The 16,170-nt window shown below is 47.4% G+C and overlaps 1 protein-coding gene across 2 annotated transcripts; it reads right to left on the bottom strand.

The window, feature by feature from the left end:
* Positions 1-424: 424 nt before the first annotated feature.
* Positions 425-16,113, bottom strand: HSDL1 (hydroxysteroid dehydrogenase like 1). 2 transcript variants are annotated; one of them, XM_061173248.1, is made up of 5 exons: positions 16,049-16,113; positions 4,987-5,212; positions 3,862-4,307; positions 3,425-3,652; positions 425-1,329 (listed from the first exon to the last, which is right to left on the bottom strand). In XM_061173248.1, the coding sequence occupies exons 2-5, from the start codon at positions 5,204-5,206 to the stop codon at positions 1,231-1,233; spliced, it is 993 nt and encodes a 330-aa protein (XP_061029231.1). In that variant the 5' UTR covers positions 5,207-5,212; positions 16,049-16,113; the 3' UTR covers positions 425-1,230. The 2 variants fall into 2 exon arrangements, with proteins under 2 accessions (XP_061029231.1, XP_061029232.1); XM_061173249.1 differs by having other exon boundaries at positions 4,987-5,171; positions 16,049-16,066.
* Between the last annotated feature and the right edge of the window lie 57 nt (positions 16,114-16,170).

Here is a 16,170-nt window from a genome sequence, read left to right as displayed (position 1 = left end):
TCAAAAATGCTTGGCTTTATAGGACCTGAACCAAAAAGACTTCACAGTAGGTTTCAGTGCAAACCCATATTGTGGTGGGTTGTGCATAATTATCTTCATACCAATAAATGTATTCACTATAACGCATAAATCCATTACACGAACCAAGAATGAGCTTCTAACTTATTTCAACAGGTACAATATGTCATATCACACACACATAATCTGTCCATATTTTAACTACTATTCTATAAATATTTGATGTTTACACCAATAATGCCACTGGAATGGAATAATGTTACATAGAAAAGTGTTTGACAACGAGGTATAACAAGCTCTAAAGGGCTAAATTTGTTATAAAATGGGTCATAGGCTGAGAAATCATTACTTATCCACAGTAATTATAAATCAGAAGATGACTGAGGGTCAATTATTACATGTCCAAATCTAGGAATGAATTAATTCCTTAGTAGATTAAAAAAAACAGAATGTCGTAAGTAATATTATACTTGGCAAATCTATAGCACAAAATTGGGTAGCCTTGTTTAGTATGAAAAGGAAAAATCTAGAATTTTAATACCCTTAAGGTTCCACATTAAGCCATCTTGACGAGAAATCTTTTTTAAAGTAACTTACCCATAAATAAAGTTGCCTAGATGCACACAACATACATACATATATGGTTCTCTAACGAAATAGCAGTTGAAGAGCAGCATTTCGTACACAGACAGCCAAACAACTAGAGTTACACAATATAATACAGATTTCCACTAATTATACCAGCAATCTTACCTAGAAAATAACACTTTTAAATAGTTTTTCCTGATGAACATTTGAAAACCAATACTATAATCCATCTACTGAAATAATTTCCCTTAAGAAACAACACGTGAAATTGTAAGAGCTGACAAGTCATATCATATTTCAATATCAGATTGCTAGTAGCTCTTAGAACAACATAAATCACACAACTTTTGAACAGCTTTAAAAAAAAAAAAAGCATCAAAATTTAGGTTTCCTCATCAGTTCTTGTGTGGTGGTCGTTATTTACTCTGTGCCATCCAAGTGGCCCTTGAGGCTTTTCCACAGCATTCTTAAAAGCGTTATGTTTGTTTTGCAAATGATGAGTCAACAGTATGCTAAATGATCGGTAATGAAAGAAAATGCAGAAGATAAATTACATGTGTTCTTCCAAATGTAGAATGCTGCAGGTTCCCCAAGTTGGCAACACTTCCCAACCATCAGCCAGCTTCACGCTTTGCAGGATAAGGCCTCCTTACGTAGGGAACGATTGAGAATATTTGCTCCCCACACCCAGAGCCATTCAGGCATATACTGTGCAAAAAGAAACTAAAAATGAAAGAGAAAAAGATTGTAAGGTTAGAACCCAAAGTCATCGACAACAAAATGCACAGATCAGCAATCATTTAAACCAACAAACATCACCAACCCCATTAAATACAAAAAAGGAAAAAACCTTAGGTGCTACTGCACTGAGCACCTACTTCTGTATAAGACCCTATGCTAGACTCTCTAGGGAACAGAAATGTGATCACCGCCCACCCGCCCCCTTTCTCTAATGAGGCGGGACAGACCTACGTGCAGTGATACGATTTCATCTTTACTTAACGTGACATGAATAGCATGGAATGTGGATAAGAATTACAAATCAGCCCAGGAATAAAAGGCAGGTGAAAGAGAAAACTGCATACGTGCTTAGTACTGCGTGAGAAAACTGGGGATTGAGGGGCAGAGTGGTGCTAAGTTAAACAAAAGCACTGAGTCCAAAACACCAGGACCCTGAGAGAGCGTCTTGAGGTGCGACGAGGAAGGCTCGGGGACACAGGGAGGACGTCCACTGATGCTGCTCTGCTCCAGGGGGTCTCCAGGGCCACGTTCCCCCCAGGGGACATTCGGCAAGGTCCAGAAACAGTATTAGCTGTCACAAGTGGGGTGGTGGTGCTACTGGCATCTACTGGGCAGAGGTCCAGGACGCTGTGAACATCGTACAGTGCACAGGAAGGTCCCACAACAAGGAATGAGCCAACCTCTACGCCATTAGTGCCCAGGTGGAGAAGCCCTGCGCAACACTGACGGATCTGTCCGAGACTGAGCGAAAGTTTAACACCTTGTGTGTGAAGGAGGGGAGATGGACGGGCCCCTGGCAGGTGCTGATGTTCTAGCCTTGACCAGAGGTGTAGTAATACAGGTCACTCCACATCCTCCTTAAGAAACAGACCCAGGTCACTCTGCTATTCCAGGAACCACAGTGAACAAGAAGGGGGTCCCAGCACGATGAACTGTGGGGTGAGGGTCCCAGAGTTGCAGCTGTTCCCAGCAGGTTCCACGGAAGCTTCAGCTTAGCCACCTTGGAGACAGGGGTCCCGTGTTTGGCCTGGAGCCATAAGTAACTACCTGTGAAAATGACCAAGGTCTCTTTGGACCTCTTTAAAGAGTCAGGATTTCATGGGAAAAAATACCCAAATATTCCTCCTTGGGGCCACTGTCCTAAAGCAGAAGGCTCTAAATCCAAGGAGATGAAAGAAGGCAATATACGGTCCCTTAGGAGGACTCTGTAAGGAGGGTCACATTGAAACATGGGGGCGCCTGACATAGGCTAGGTAATCGGATCCCCCTCCAAAGGGCATTTTATTTTCAGTATTTACTGAGTGGAGATGGAAGCAGCATCTAAAAATCTGTTTGTTTTAAATCTCCTCTCATGACCACTTGCCTACTACAGGGGGACCAGCATCAAGACAGATTCTGCCCGTTTCCTAAGGAGGGGCAGGAGAGACTCACTGGCTTGTCCCAGGGAGGTTTCAGTACCCTGGGCAGTGGGAGGGAAAGAGCTAATGGAAAAGAAGAGAATTTCATCCTCTGGGTACTGACGGATCAACTCCGGAGGCTGACTCATCGGCCTGCTGAGATAATAGCAGTAACAGGAAAGGGGTGCCAAGTCTCCAGGCACTGGGAACTGAGGAAAAGCCGGGGGGGCGTTTGGGTTCTGCAAGGCTCTGGGCGCCTTCGGGGATCCTGACCCGTGTGTCCAGGCCTTCTCCTGACCAATGTGACACAGCGTGGCCCCCGCGGGGACCCGGCTCAGTAGGACTTGGGAACAATGAGCCGAGGGGAGGACGTCCACAGCGAGGGTACACATCCAGCTTGTCGGAAAAGTGCACAGCACTTAAAATACAAATGCCATGCGTTCCCCAGAGACTGGGACAGGCGGGACTTAAAAAGGTAAGAAACAAATGGGAATGCAGAAGATGGAAAAGAACTCAAAGAACGTGAGCTGGATCCTTAAACAGGAGCACTCTAAGGTTTGAGAATCAGGATTTACAATCCTCATCTTTCAGCATCACTCTTCAATCAGATTCCCGTGTATCATCCAAAAAAGGTTTAGGATGCATTAACCTAATTACAAGAGCTGAGCGCACACTGTTACCTGGATGGAATGGGACCAGTATCCTGTGGTCCTTTTTGAAATGCCAAGGGTAGAAACAGCATGATGGGCGTACACTTGTGGCGAAGGCACCAACCACGGGCACTTGTGCAGAAAGCTGCCAGGGGTGGACACGTTGGTAGCTACGTAGAACGGGATTAGACTCTGTACGAAGATTCCTTTGGAAGCATATTCATACTGCAATGCTCTGCTGAAGTGGTCTAAGTAAGCCTGTTAAAACAGGAGGGGAAAAGACTTAATTTTTCAGGAACTCGGAAGAAATTCAGGAGGAAAAAAAGACTTAATGGTCATTTCAGGGAAAAAATATACAGCATAAGCATACATGAGCTGCTGACAAAGAGCTCAACAAACTGGACCAAACCATCGTGATAAACGTTCTCCTGCATGATGATTTCACTTTCCAACTGGGAACGCATTACCTTAGACGCGGAAAACGCCGCCAGCTGGGGGGTTGGTTTGCAGCAGGAGCCGGAGGAGATGGTGACGATGGCCCCTTTCTTCCTCTCCACCATCCCGGGTAACACTATGTGGACCATCAGACTGGCGGCGGCAATGTTCACGTTGACGATGTCCCAGAGCGTGTCCTCCGAGACCTGCGTGAAGTACTGTGGGTAGGGGTAGAACACGCCCACGTTGTTCACCAGGATGCCAATGTCTCTGTCCTTCAGGGCTTCCTGAATCAGGCCGTAGATCTCGCGGCCGTTGCTGAAGTCCGCGACAATGACGTCAGTCTCCACTTGGTAGGCGTCGGCTATGTCTTTAGCGACCGTCTGCAGCTTCTCTTGGTTCCGACTGATCAGGACGATGCTGAGCCCACGGCTGGCCAACTCCTCTGCGTAGGCCCTTCCAATCCCATCTGTTGCGCCTACAGTACAAGCCGGGAAAAGTGAGCAAACTCGTTTCTCAGTGTGACCTTTAAAATGGACTTTAAATACCCTGTGTCCGGGTTTAATCAGAGAAGGATACACACTAGAAATAAACCAAGTTCTGCAAGTGGTCAGTCAAGCACAAGGTCAAATCCAGGACACAAGCTAGTCAAATACTCGCCCAGACACTCTGACAGGCAGAGGAAGAGTTGTGTTACATTCACCAAGTTGACCGTGAGACACAGTGGGAAACTGTTTTCAAGCTCCCATCTGGCTTCAACGAGTGCCAGGAGGTACTTTCCTGGGAAACAATGGTAAATTAAAATGCAATTTAAAATAAGGGAAGTGTTTCTGAAAGTGGTACCAGTTTGTAAGGACACTTTCAAAACAGAGAGCAAGAAGGAAAAGCAAAGGGTAGGAAGGGGGGGCTGGAGCAGGGCTGGCAACAGGAGGGGGCAGAATAAGCAGCACAGAAATCACAGGGAAATTCTTCCAAGACGAGGGCGGTAAGAAATGCGCACATAATCATAACAGAGTAAGTCTTATTTTTTTATCCCATGAAAACATTACATCAAATTCAGTAACTCCAGGAATGATGCATCCAACTTAAAACACAGATTAAACAGGAAAGATGATTTCATTTTTAGATTAGGCAAGAACTGAAAACTCATCTCTTACCACTCACGACTGCCCATCTTCCGTACTGCTTGATCAGGTCTGCTCTGCTCACCAGGCGCGGGATGAAATGCAGCCTGATCAGGCTGTAAAAGTCACAGATGACGGTGATGCTTTTTCTGGCCGTGTACCAGGCTCCAACCAAGGCGAGGGCTTCCATGTAGCAGTTGCAGGACCTGGCGATTTCCCTGTACAAGAGGTAGAAGCTGTCGACGGCAGCCATGGCAGCCTGCAAGGGAGGGCAGCGAGAGAGAGGTGGCCTTTGCTTAGTAAGTTAAAGGAACACACACAGTGCGGGGGAAGAAAGGCATCTGAGGACATCAGAGCTTAACAATTTTGCATTCAAATAACAGTAACTGTTCAGATGCACGTAGCCCATGGATCCAGACAATTTATGATCTCATTATTTAACATCTGTAGCTTATAAAGTTCTTTCCCTCCAAGAAGATTAGTCAACATAGTTATCAAGAGTTACCAAATTCCTACTAAGATCCAGGCACTGCTCCAGGCTACGGAGATGAACACAATATGCCCTATGCCAAAAAAAGCTCCTGGTCCAGCACACTGACAGACACAGACCTTTTAATTCACATAACAGCTGAGAGGTATGTTTCTTTCTTTTACTGAAATTATATTTATTCAAAACCGGCAAGCGCAGAGGGCCTACTATCCCTGGAGAGACAAAGTAGAAGAAACAGAGGCAATATTAAGACAGGGCCTTGGCCTCAAAGACCTTACAACCCATCTGAGACAAAACTAAGCTCTAATAAACTTTAACATCAAATAAACATAAATTAGATTATGTATAAATAATATTCATAAATGTATATTTAAAAAGAGATACTCCCCAAACTTGAAGAAATGGTTTTCTCAAATGATAGTGCGTAAGCATGCTCCATCTTGCTGATGTCACTGGCACACCATTACCTTTGCCTGGCCCCTTAACGTCTGGGGAAAGAAAAGCCCAATTCAATTCTTGTAAGTATTCACACAGCAAGCATCGCGATGCACCTATTATGTGCCAGGTACCGTGACAGACGCTAAGGACTCAAAGATGAAGTAAATAACTACCTAGAAGAAGAGACGAACATTTAACAAAACAACTTTAAATGCCATACGAACTGGTGTCTGTATGCCTGTGCTCAGAAAGGCAGAGAAAGGCCGGGCACGACCAAGGCTGATGAACTTCATCCTGGACTAGACCCGGGGAGCCACTGAGGCCTGAGCCAACTGTGTGCTATCCAGTGAGGGTCAAACATCCAAAAGATCAGCACAGACCACAATTAAATTACAGGGAGCTCAGATATGCACAAACACAAGGATACAGCATTTATTACATATTAATAAAAGAAAATAGATTTCAGCCAAACAAACATTTATGTAAAACTTCTGGAAGTGGCCCCTTTCATAGAAACTGCATTAGAATAGGAAAAAACTAAATCCTGAAACTAAGAAAAATCCCCGACAATAGCAGCAAAAATTGGCATAAGCTTAAGGAAGAATAAGTGAATTCCTTCCCGCTCCACCGCGATGCAGTTTGAGCTCAACCAAGGTTTGCGTAGTGGAGAAAACAAATTAACCCCTGGAATGGAACACACTGTAAGAATGATACCACACTGTGGTAACAGGCACATAAAATAACGAAAAAACTACTGAATATAAATATGTATGTATCTATATATATCTGTGTGTTGAGTATGTACACGAGTGTGCAGTCCAAATTACAAACCAACAAAACATACTAAAGAAATACGACAGAAAACTGAAAGAAATAGGCAGTAGGATTCCTAAATGCCTCACAATGAGGATATAACCCCTCAAACGTTAAAATTTCCACTCCTACCGTAACTCTAAGCTGGTGTGGCACTAAGTAAGTTAAAGAAACATCCTTCTCAAATAGCAATACAGGAAATGACTGAAGGGGCCACCTTATTTCCAGTAAGTAAAGTGCTGTACACTTTGGGGTTCTGTTCAGAGAAACTTACCTCCTACGATAAGGATGCCAAAATTGGTCAAGAAAAGAAAACATTATAAACTTTGTTAAGCACACAAACCAATTACTTAACAAGATAACAACAATTACATGCTCCCCTGGGGTAATGCTTCTTCATGGACCTCACTGGCTGAGATTCCCTAAAACATGAACTATCAAGATCAGTGCAGTCTGGGCTGAAGACGCTTTTCTTTTTCGGGTCAGTCCGCCCCACTAAGGCAGTACACTCTGGGCGCTGCTCCAAATCCTCTGGAAAGACGTTCACAGTCACGGCCATCCACCTCAAATGTGTTCACCCCTTTTCTGCTGCGCGTGAGCGCCTCTCACAGCTTCCGGATGCTAGCGATGAGGCAGTGACGTGTCACCCTCTCCAAGGGTCCCCCCTGCTGCCCCATCTCAGTACACAGCCACATCCTGAGGAGGCAGGTGCTGGCTGGAGAGGCCCCTGCCGGGCACTGAGCGCTCACATTGGCTGCCGTCCCCGAATGGTGCCAATTCAAGATTCCCAGAGAAAAAACCAAAACATTAGCTTCTTACAAGGAAGAACATAAAAACTGAGAATCCAAGTCCAACCATCCTAAGTTAGGAGTTCCTGAAGTAATTTTTTAAAGTGGACATGTGCCTTTTGTCATAATTAATCAAATACTAGGCCATGAAGAAAGCAAATGTGAAACATAATACTTGTATGCACCAGTACTTTTCAAACAAAATGTGATAAAATTCGAAATAACAAAACTATGACCAAAAAAACTAGATACTTGGAACATTAAATCTATTCTTCAAAATAACAGGTGGGCGTACATCTAAAATGTTAAAACAGTGTTTTCAATGAAAAATTGAAAACCACATATCAAGGACTAATGGATCACAGCCAAAGAAATACTTGTGGGAAAATGAATTGCAGGAGTGTCTGTAATAGGGTTCCAGCTAAAAAGGTCAGGTATGCCTCAGGGAATGACCTCACCCCAAGGGGAAGCTGTGTAAAGGGAACTTCGACCCTCTCAAACACCATTTTTTTCAAGAATTGAACATCTCAGAAGGAAAAACTTCAGCAAAAGAAGCCTGACTGAGACCGAGTTCCCCGATTTTTCTGCTCAAGTCATTAAGTACCCGTGGTTTCCTCTTACCTCCTCTGCCAGCCCTGGGCCTTCAGGAATACACTGCTCTGTCTTCTCTTCAGGACAAGCCGTGAACAAAAACCAACAGGAAACAAATGCCTCTCCTTCACAGCTCAGCTGGGATAAGTTTATATAAAACTACGACCAAAGCGTTTTAAAAGTTAAGGAAGGGGCTTCCCTGGTGGCGCAGTGGTTGAGAATCTGCCTGCCAATGCAGGGGACACGGGTTTGAGCCCTGGTCTGGGAAGATCCCACGTGCCGCGGAGCAGCTGGGCCCGTGAGCCACAATTGCTGAGCCTGCGCGTCTGGAGCCTGTGCTCTGCAACAAGAGAGGCCGCGATGGTGAGAGGCCCGCGCACCGCGATGAAGAGTGGCCCCCACTTGCCACAACTAGAGAGAAAGCCCTCGCAAAGAAACGAAGACCCAATACAGCCATGGGTAAATAAATAAATAAATAAATAAAATTTAAAAAAAACAAAAAGTTAAGGAAACGGAACAACTCCCGTGCCGTGATTCCCTGCACAGGCAGAGACGCATCACCTGGTCTGGGAAGAAGGCAGGCGCCACCAGTGCCCGTCTGGTGGAAGGCTGGGCTGGGAGGCATCCCGGCTCCCGCACCTTGTTCCTTAAGGAACATTTCGTCACACAGGACAAAATCTGTCCAGACCGCTTGGAGGGAGACCCAGGACGGCGAGCAGACACCCTGCCCCCGACCCGCCCTGGGCATCTGCTGGGCTTCCCCGGGCCTCATCCTTCTCTCTGCAATCCACTGTGCTGCGCTCCAGCCACAGAGCACTAGACCCTCCACTCGGCCGCAGCACCTGTTCCACACTCCCGGCAGATCCGGGCTGCCCACCTGAGCACGTGGGTCCTGGGCTGGCGGCAGCAGCAGGGAGGGATGGCCCCTTCCAGCCTGCCTGGGGCCGGGGGCTTAAGGATGAGGAGGTGGAAGGAAATGCCAGGGCCACCTCTCCCCTCTCCCTCCACCCTAGACACCGCCTGGCGCCTGTTTCGGTCTTGAAACCCCCCACCCAAGGCTGCGTTCCCTGGGGGACCAGATCTCCCCACACACACTCCTCCAGCGCCTCACACAAGCCCTGGCGCGGACGGAGCAGGAGCTCCCAGATCAGCTGCTGCATGAGATCGCACCACCCAGCCTAGCTCAGCTCTCAGTCCCCTCCCGCGGGGAGGGGACCACCAAACCAACACCTGCGATCCTTTACAGAAAGAAACCCCTCGTGGGCAAGGCCCCCGGGGCCATCCTGCGCAGGCCCAGCAGGAGATGTGCAGGCATCGGAGGGGAGCAGAGATCAGCGGTGCCAGGGCCTCCAACCCCGCTTCTCAACTCCACCCACTGGATCCCCTGCACCACCAGTCGGGGGGACCGTCACGATATTTTAAATTGCAATTCCGTCACAGACAGCTACCTTACACGTTGATTATCATTGCTGGATTCTTTTTTTTAATCGCGGATCATCAGAGGGCTGACGGTATTCTAGGTCTGAGATGCATCTCATCGTTGCCCAGAGGCAGCTCAACGTGGACAGACCTGACTCACGCCAACCAAACTCACAAAAGACTGATAAATTAAAACGCCAATTTAGTTATGAATAATAAACGATGCAGCCAAGAAGCCTAAACACACACGGTCACTAGGCTGTAGGAAAGTCTACGTGGAAAGCCAAACTACTAGGACAGCAATGAAGAAAGCAGTAAGTGTCGGACGCCGAGGACCCGTGCTGGGTCTCTCAACAGAGCGATTCCCCAGGGAGGAGGGCGGGGGCGAGACGTGCCTGGGCAGAGAGGAGGCACAGCCCGGCCTGCCAGGAAATGGTGACAACAGCAACGAGCTCACAGCGCGGGATGCGCACCCAGGGGTGGAAACGGGGCCGGGAGGGGAGCCCAGGCTGTGAGATGCCTTTACGCCACACAGAAACGTTGGGCCAAAGGCTGGAGCTCATCAGGTTTAGCGCAGAAGGCAGCTGGCCGCGGTGGAGGGGCAGTGGCCTCGCGGGCAGGAAGTCAGGCGGCCTGAGCCCTGGTCCATCCAGACGGGGACGAAGTAAAGCCAGACGGAGAGCACGCGGCTTTGTGACCGACTCCCTGCCGCTCCTCAGACACGTCAGACATTTTCACCCATTTGCTCGCACCTCGATGGACCATAAATGGCAAAGGATTGGAAATTCTACACACCCGACATCCTCTTAATCCTCTCCTCATCCGTAAGTAGCTGATGGAAAATAATGTCTTTCTAGTGGAAGAAGAAATCAGGACTCCCCCCCATTCAGTTCTAGGAAAGCTCATGGAAGCAGTTTTAAAGGGGTTTACTACACATTTAGGTCGAGAAGGCTACCAAGGTACGCACAGATAGCAGGCTGCTTTTTTTTTTTTTTTTTTTTTTTTAATTTATTTTTGGCTGTGTTGGGTCTTCGTTGCTGTGCGAGGGCTTCCTCTAGTTGCAGCAAGCGGGGGCCACTCTTCATCGCGGTGCGCGGGCCTCTCACTATCGCGGCCTCTCTTGTTGCGGAGCGCAGGCTCCAGACACGCAGGCTCAGTAGTTGTGGCTCACGGGCCTAGTTGCTCCGCGGCATGTGGGATCTTCCCAGACCAGGGCTCGAACCCATGTCCCCTGCATTGGCAGGCAGATTCTCAACCACTGCGCCACCAGGGAAGCCCAGCAGGCTGCTTTTAACTTGCTTTGGGGGTTTGACTAGTTCATTGTTCTGTGCATAGGTACTAGTCTAAAACTTAGAGAAATCCATTACTTAGAAAGCAACACTGAAACACAGTAAAATCCTGGTCCCTCTACACCCTACCTGTATAAGTTATTATAAAGCTTTGTTTTCTTGCCTCTACGGAAACTAAAACATCAGCGAACAACAGAGGCAAACAGTCAGAACTGTCCCCGAAATAGGAAAAGCAGTGCAATTCCCTACTGTCTTCTAGGCATTTTCTACTTCTCCAGGGCAATATTCATCAGGGCTAAAGGACCCTTAGGTAAACTACAGAATTTGAGTGATTATGACGTGTCAGTGATTATGACTCACCCTCAGTAGAAACGGCACCACTCTGGTGAGGGATGCTGATACAGGGGAGGCTCTGCACGTGCAGGAGTAGGCGGCATATGGGGTCTCCGTACCTTCCTATCGATTTTATTATAAACCCAAAACTGCTCCAAAAAAGCCTAAAAAAACCCCTTTGAGGTAACATCACAACTATGAAGGCATCATGGGAAAACTATGGTCAAGACTCCAAGAAGCAAAGTCACGTCTTCAAAGCATGGCTGCTGTGCCTGTAACATTATCCTGACCTACAGTTTAGCTGACTCAACTTCACCGTGAAAAAGACGATCAGACCTAATACAAAACCCTTCGGGAATCAAAGAGCTCTGGGAGAAGTGTCTTGGCTGAAACACAGGCATCCCCAGGCTATCCAAATGAATGCTACCTGGGGGTGATGCTACAAGAACATAAGACAGATTGTCCAAAATGTTTTCAAAGAAAATAAAGCAAGTATGATGGAAAAAAGACAATTAAAACACCACCAAACAAAAGGTAGTGGGGTCGGTAGATAATGGCCCTCCAATATGCCCACATCCTAATCCTCAAACCTCGTAAATATGTCACCTCATGTAGCAAGGGGACTTTGAAGATTAAGGATCTTGAGATGGGGAGATGATCCTGCATTATCCAGGTGGGTCCAATGTGATCACACGTGTCCTTATTAGACGGAGGCAGAAGGGTCAGAGTCAGAGAAGGAGCTGTGACCAAGAAGCAGAGGTCACAGAGTGCCAGGGAGATTTAAAGACCAGAGGCTACTGGATTGAAGATGCAGAGAGGGGTCACAGGTCAAGGAAGGCAGGCACCTCCAGAATCTGGCAAAGGCCAGGATACGGATTCTCCCCAGGGCCTCCCCAAGTGACACAACCGTGCTGACACCCCGGCTTTAGTCCAGTGGGACTGACATGAGACTTCTGACCTCCAGAACTGTAAGAGAATAACTATGTCTTGTTTTAAGCCACTGAGCTTGTAGCAATTTGTTACAGCAGTCATAGGAAATTAAGATGGAGGGACAGACAGACTGTCAGTCTAGTTTTTAAGACAGTATAGAGACAAGTTGCAAACCCTGAAACATCCCTCAAACCAAAATCTTCCAGTGTGTTCAGGAACCAGAAAGTATCCTCAGAGGCTCCTCAGATCTTCGACTGGCTGAGGTGGTCCTCACCACCCTTGTCAACAGCCGGCACTGTCCAACTTTTCAGTAAGGCTGCAGGGTTAGGACTTTAAACTTTTTTTTAATAGAAATCTTACTTCACTCAGACCCTTGCTCTCAGCACTCCCGTCCTGTCTCTCCTCACAAGACCAGCTCAAGTCCCACCCCTTCTCCCCAGCTCAGTCCCAGGACTCGCTGACAAAGCACCACGACACACCAGCCCTGGGGATGGACCGATGGACGGGAGGCCCACGCCCCTCTTCCCTTCCCTTCCCAGGTCTCCACACCCACCAGCATGAGTTCCCCTCCGTCTCTCTCCCCCACGTGACACTTAAACACTTAAACAGAATGCAGAGCAGGGCAGTATCTGGACTCTATCTTGGTTCCTCAACTAGAACAAAGGCCTCTTGAGGGCAGGAAACAGATCTAAAACTAATTTTTCTGTAATTTAAGAAAATTGGAAAATGTACACAAAAGTTGTAAAACCTATTATGCACAGTTCAAAGAGTAATGAACAAAACACCCACACAGACACCCTACTTCACAAAGCAGAGTCTTAGAAGCCCCGATGCTTCCTCCCTGGTCACATCCCCTTCTGCCACCCGGGGTGGGGGGGGTAATCAATCTCCTAAATTCTGATGTAATATTCCCTTGCTTCTTTTTTTTTTTTTAACAGTTGTACTATTACTGCAGCATGGATTCTGAAATATTCCGTTTTCCCTGGTTCTGACCTTTACATAAAGGAATACAAACTCCAAGTATCCTTTGGTGACTTGTTTCTTTCACTCAGCGTTGTTTTTGAGACTCACCCACGCCTCCGCAGCTGTAGGCCATATACTCTCACTGCCGCGCTGCCTCACGGTACAGACACACAATTCACATAACCATGCTATTGCTGATGGGTTGTTCTCGGTGGTTTTGACTTTACAATTATGAACGGCACTGCCATGAACCTTCTCGTGCATGTCTCCTGGGCACGTGTACAAGAGTTTCTCGAAGGGATAGGCCTGAGTCGAACTGCTGGGCCACAGGGCATCCACGCGTACAACGAGAAGCTGCCAAAGCGGCTGCACCAATTTACACGCCCACCAGCAGCAAGTGTGAGCTCATGCTGCCTCCTCTCGATGGCTGGCAACATCCAGCAGTTCACCTCCTGCCAAAGGCTGGCTGTGAAATGGGATCTCACCATGGTTTTCATTGGCATTTCCTGACTACTAATAAGGTTGACTGGCACTCTTTGGATGTTTATGTGCTGTTTGTGTCTTCTCATCTATGAAATGCCTGTTCCTAGCTTTTGACGTGTTGTCTTCTTTTTCTTTCAGAGTTATAGGAATTCTTTCCATATTGTACATACTAGTTCTCTGTATGCTTTGTCTTTTTATAGTGCTTTTGATGAACTGAATGTCTTAATATTAATGTAGTCAAATTTATCTATCTGTTCCCTGCATGGTTTGGGCTTGTCATGTTTTATTTCAGAAATTCCATCCTAGTCCCAAATCATAAAGATATTTTCCCATATTATTTTCCAAAATTTTTTTTACAGTTTTGTTTTTCAGATTTAATTCTTTAATCCTCCCACAGCCTTGTGATGGTGTGAGGCTGGGATCACATCCATCTTTACTATTCCTCCTCAGCACCTGGCATGGTGCTAAGTATATGATGTTTATTTAGTAAATAGAAGAAAATAATGCTTTGTGTTCAAAGTTTAAACTTCCCTCTCGGGGAGAGAAAACTTGAGAAGCTTCTCAAACTTTGCATCAGCACTTTGACGAAGTTATTTTTGGTGTACCATGACTCTTTGGAATTTCCTTACCTTCCTTTGCCAAGTTGCAGTATACCACTACCCTGAATTGCATGGAAAGAGCAGAGCACGGGAGTTCTCATCCAAGATCCGATAACCCTAAGCTTCAGGTCTCCCTTTGTGCAGTGGGAATTAAAATAATAATAGCATCTACTCCTACATATAGACCCAAGATAACCGAAGACTTAGGCTCACACAAAAACTTGTACAGTTGTGTTCATAGCAGCATAATTCACTAGCTAAAAAGTGGAAACAACCCAAATGTCCAACAACAGAGGAATGGATAAACAAAATGTGGTCTATCCACATAATGGAACATTATTCAGCAATAAAAAGAATGAAGTGTGGATACATGCTACGCCATGGACAAACCTTGAGAACAGTATGCTGAGCGAAAGAAGCCAGACACAAAAGGCGACACATCATAGGATTCTATGTATATGAAATGTCCAGAAAAGGCAAATCCAGAGACAGAAAGTAGATTAGGGCTGCCACAGGACAGGGGGAGTGGGAAATGGGGAGCGACTGCTAATGGGGTGGGATTTCTTTGGGGGATGATAAGAATGTTCTGGAATTAAATAGTGGTGAGGACTGTACACCGTGAATATGCTGCTATGAGCAGTACATGTTTAAATGACTAAAATGGTGAATTTTATGTTATGTGAATTTTATCTCAAAAAGAAAGAATCTGCTAAAAAATACCAATTTGTTGAACTCTATGCCCCTGGAACATTACTGTAGTGATTATAACCACAGACTCTGAAAATAGACATCCTGGATTCGAATCCACTCTCCCCATATAAGAGCTGTGTGTCTTGGGTGAAGGTGACATTACTTCACCTGAGCTTTCCTTACATCACCGGTAAACATGGGGCTAATAGTTCCTGCCTAAGATCATAATGAGAATTAAAGTAGATCATATGCAAAAAGCACTCAGAACAGAGCCCAGAACATAACTGCTCCATAAACCTTGGCTATTAGCCACTATAATTCAGTGTTCAACGTTAGCGCCTGTCTATTTGCAGTGCTCAGGGTTAAAACGGAGAGCTGGCTTTATGCAAAAGACTCCGCTAAGTGCTTTATTCCTATCATCGGACTTGCCCTCTCATCAACCTTACGAGGCAGAGTTTTAATCGTTCCCAGTTTACAGACGGAGAAACTGAGGCTTACCGAGGTAAAGTGAAGAATTGGGCTGTGGGAATTCAGATCAAGGTCTACCAAAGTCCTGAGCCCTGGCTGGTGACGCCCACTGTAAGACCCCCAGGCAGGCATCCTGCTAGCATCACCGAGAGGGCCGCTGGGCTTGGCTTCAAGCGCCGGTCTGTGTCTGGGCTGCACGTTCCTTTGGAACAAGAGACAGCCTCACTGGTCTCCGGAACCCTTCCCCTCCAGCACCGGGCAGGGCCGAACAAACGACCGCCGCTGGGGAACTGGTGGGGCCCTTTCTCCAAGAGCGCCCTTATTCTGAATTACTTCTACTTCAGAACAAAGACGACGACAACGAATCCCACTCAGACCAAGTCCTTTGGAAACGACAATAAAGAAGCACAAAGGGGTGATCTTCAGAGCCTCGTGCGGAGCACCTGGGTCAGGTCTGGGAAAGAGTGGGGCCCGCGCTCGGGGTGGCTGGGGCCCCAGGTCAGCCGGGTCCTGGGGGAGGGGCGGGCCCAGAAAAGGGAGTCCTGTGTGGGTGCAACGCCGGGACGGAGCTGTGGAAGGGGCGCTCTGGGGGGACACTCTGGAAGGAAGGACGCTGGGGGCGGGGTCCGAGGGAAGGGAGGGACGAAAGGGTCCGGGAGGCCTGGATGTCTCGGCGCTGAGGGCACTAGTCCAGGGGGGCGTGGTGGGGCGCAGAAGGAGGGGCCGGGCCAAAGTCCCAGTGGGCACCGAGGGAGACCAGGAGGGTCCGGGTCCCAGGGCCCGGCGTGGGGGGCGCGGTACCTGCAGAGGCGACGCAGTCTCTCGGAGCCGGTCCCACCAAAGACGCTCGGCCACCGCCCCCGTCACCGCCGCCGCAGCTACCGCGGGCCGCGCCCCCACGTGACCCGCGCACGCGCTGGGGG

Source organism: Eubalaena glacialis, chromosome 18, assembly GCF_028564815.1.
Source record: "Eubalaena glacialis isolate mEubGla1 chromosome 18, mEubGla1.1.hap2.+ XY, whole genome shotgun sequence".
In the NCBI taxonomy this organism is placed as follows: domain Eukaryota; kingdom Metazoa; phylum Chordata; class Mammalia; order Artiodactyla; family Balaenidae; genus Eubalaena; species Eubalaena glacialis.
This window is presented reverse-complemented; position numbering and strand designations above follow the sequence as displayed.

Excerpts from the sequence above, each read along its gene's own strand:
- HSDL1 (XM_061173248.1), bottom strand. The coding sequence starts at position 5,206 with ATGGCTGCCGTCGACAGCTTCTACCTCTTGTACAGGGAAATCGCCAGG. Across the intron at positions 4,308-4,986 it reads AAGATGGGCAGTCGTGAGTG|GCGCAACAGATGGGATTGGA; the intron begins GTAAGAGATGAG and ends CTTGTACTGTAG. Across the intron at positions 3,653-3,861 it reads CGGCGTTTTCCGCGTCTAAG|GCTTACTTAGACCACTTCAG; the intron begins GTAATGCGTTCC and ends CTGTTTTAACAG.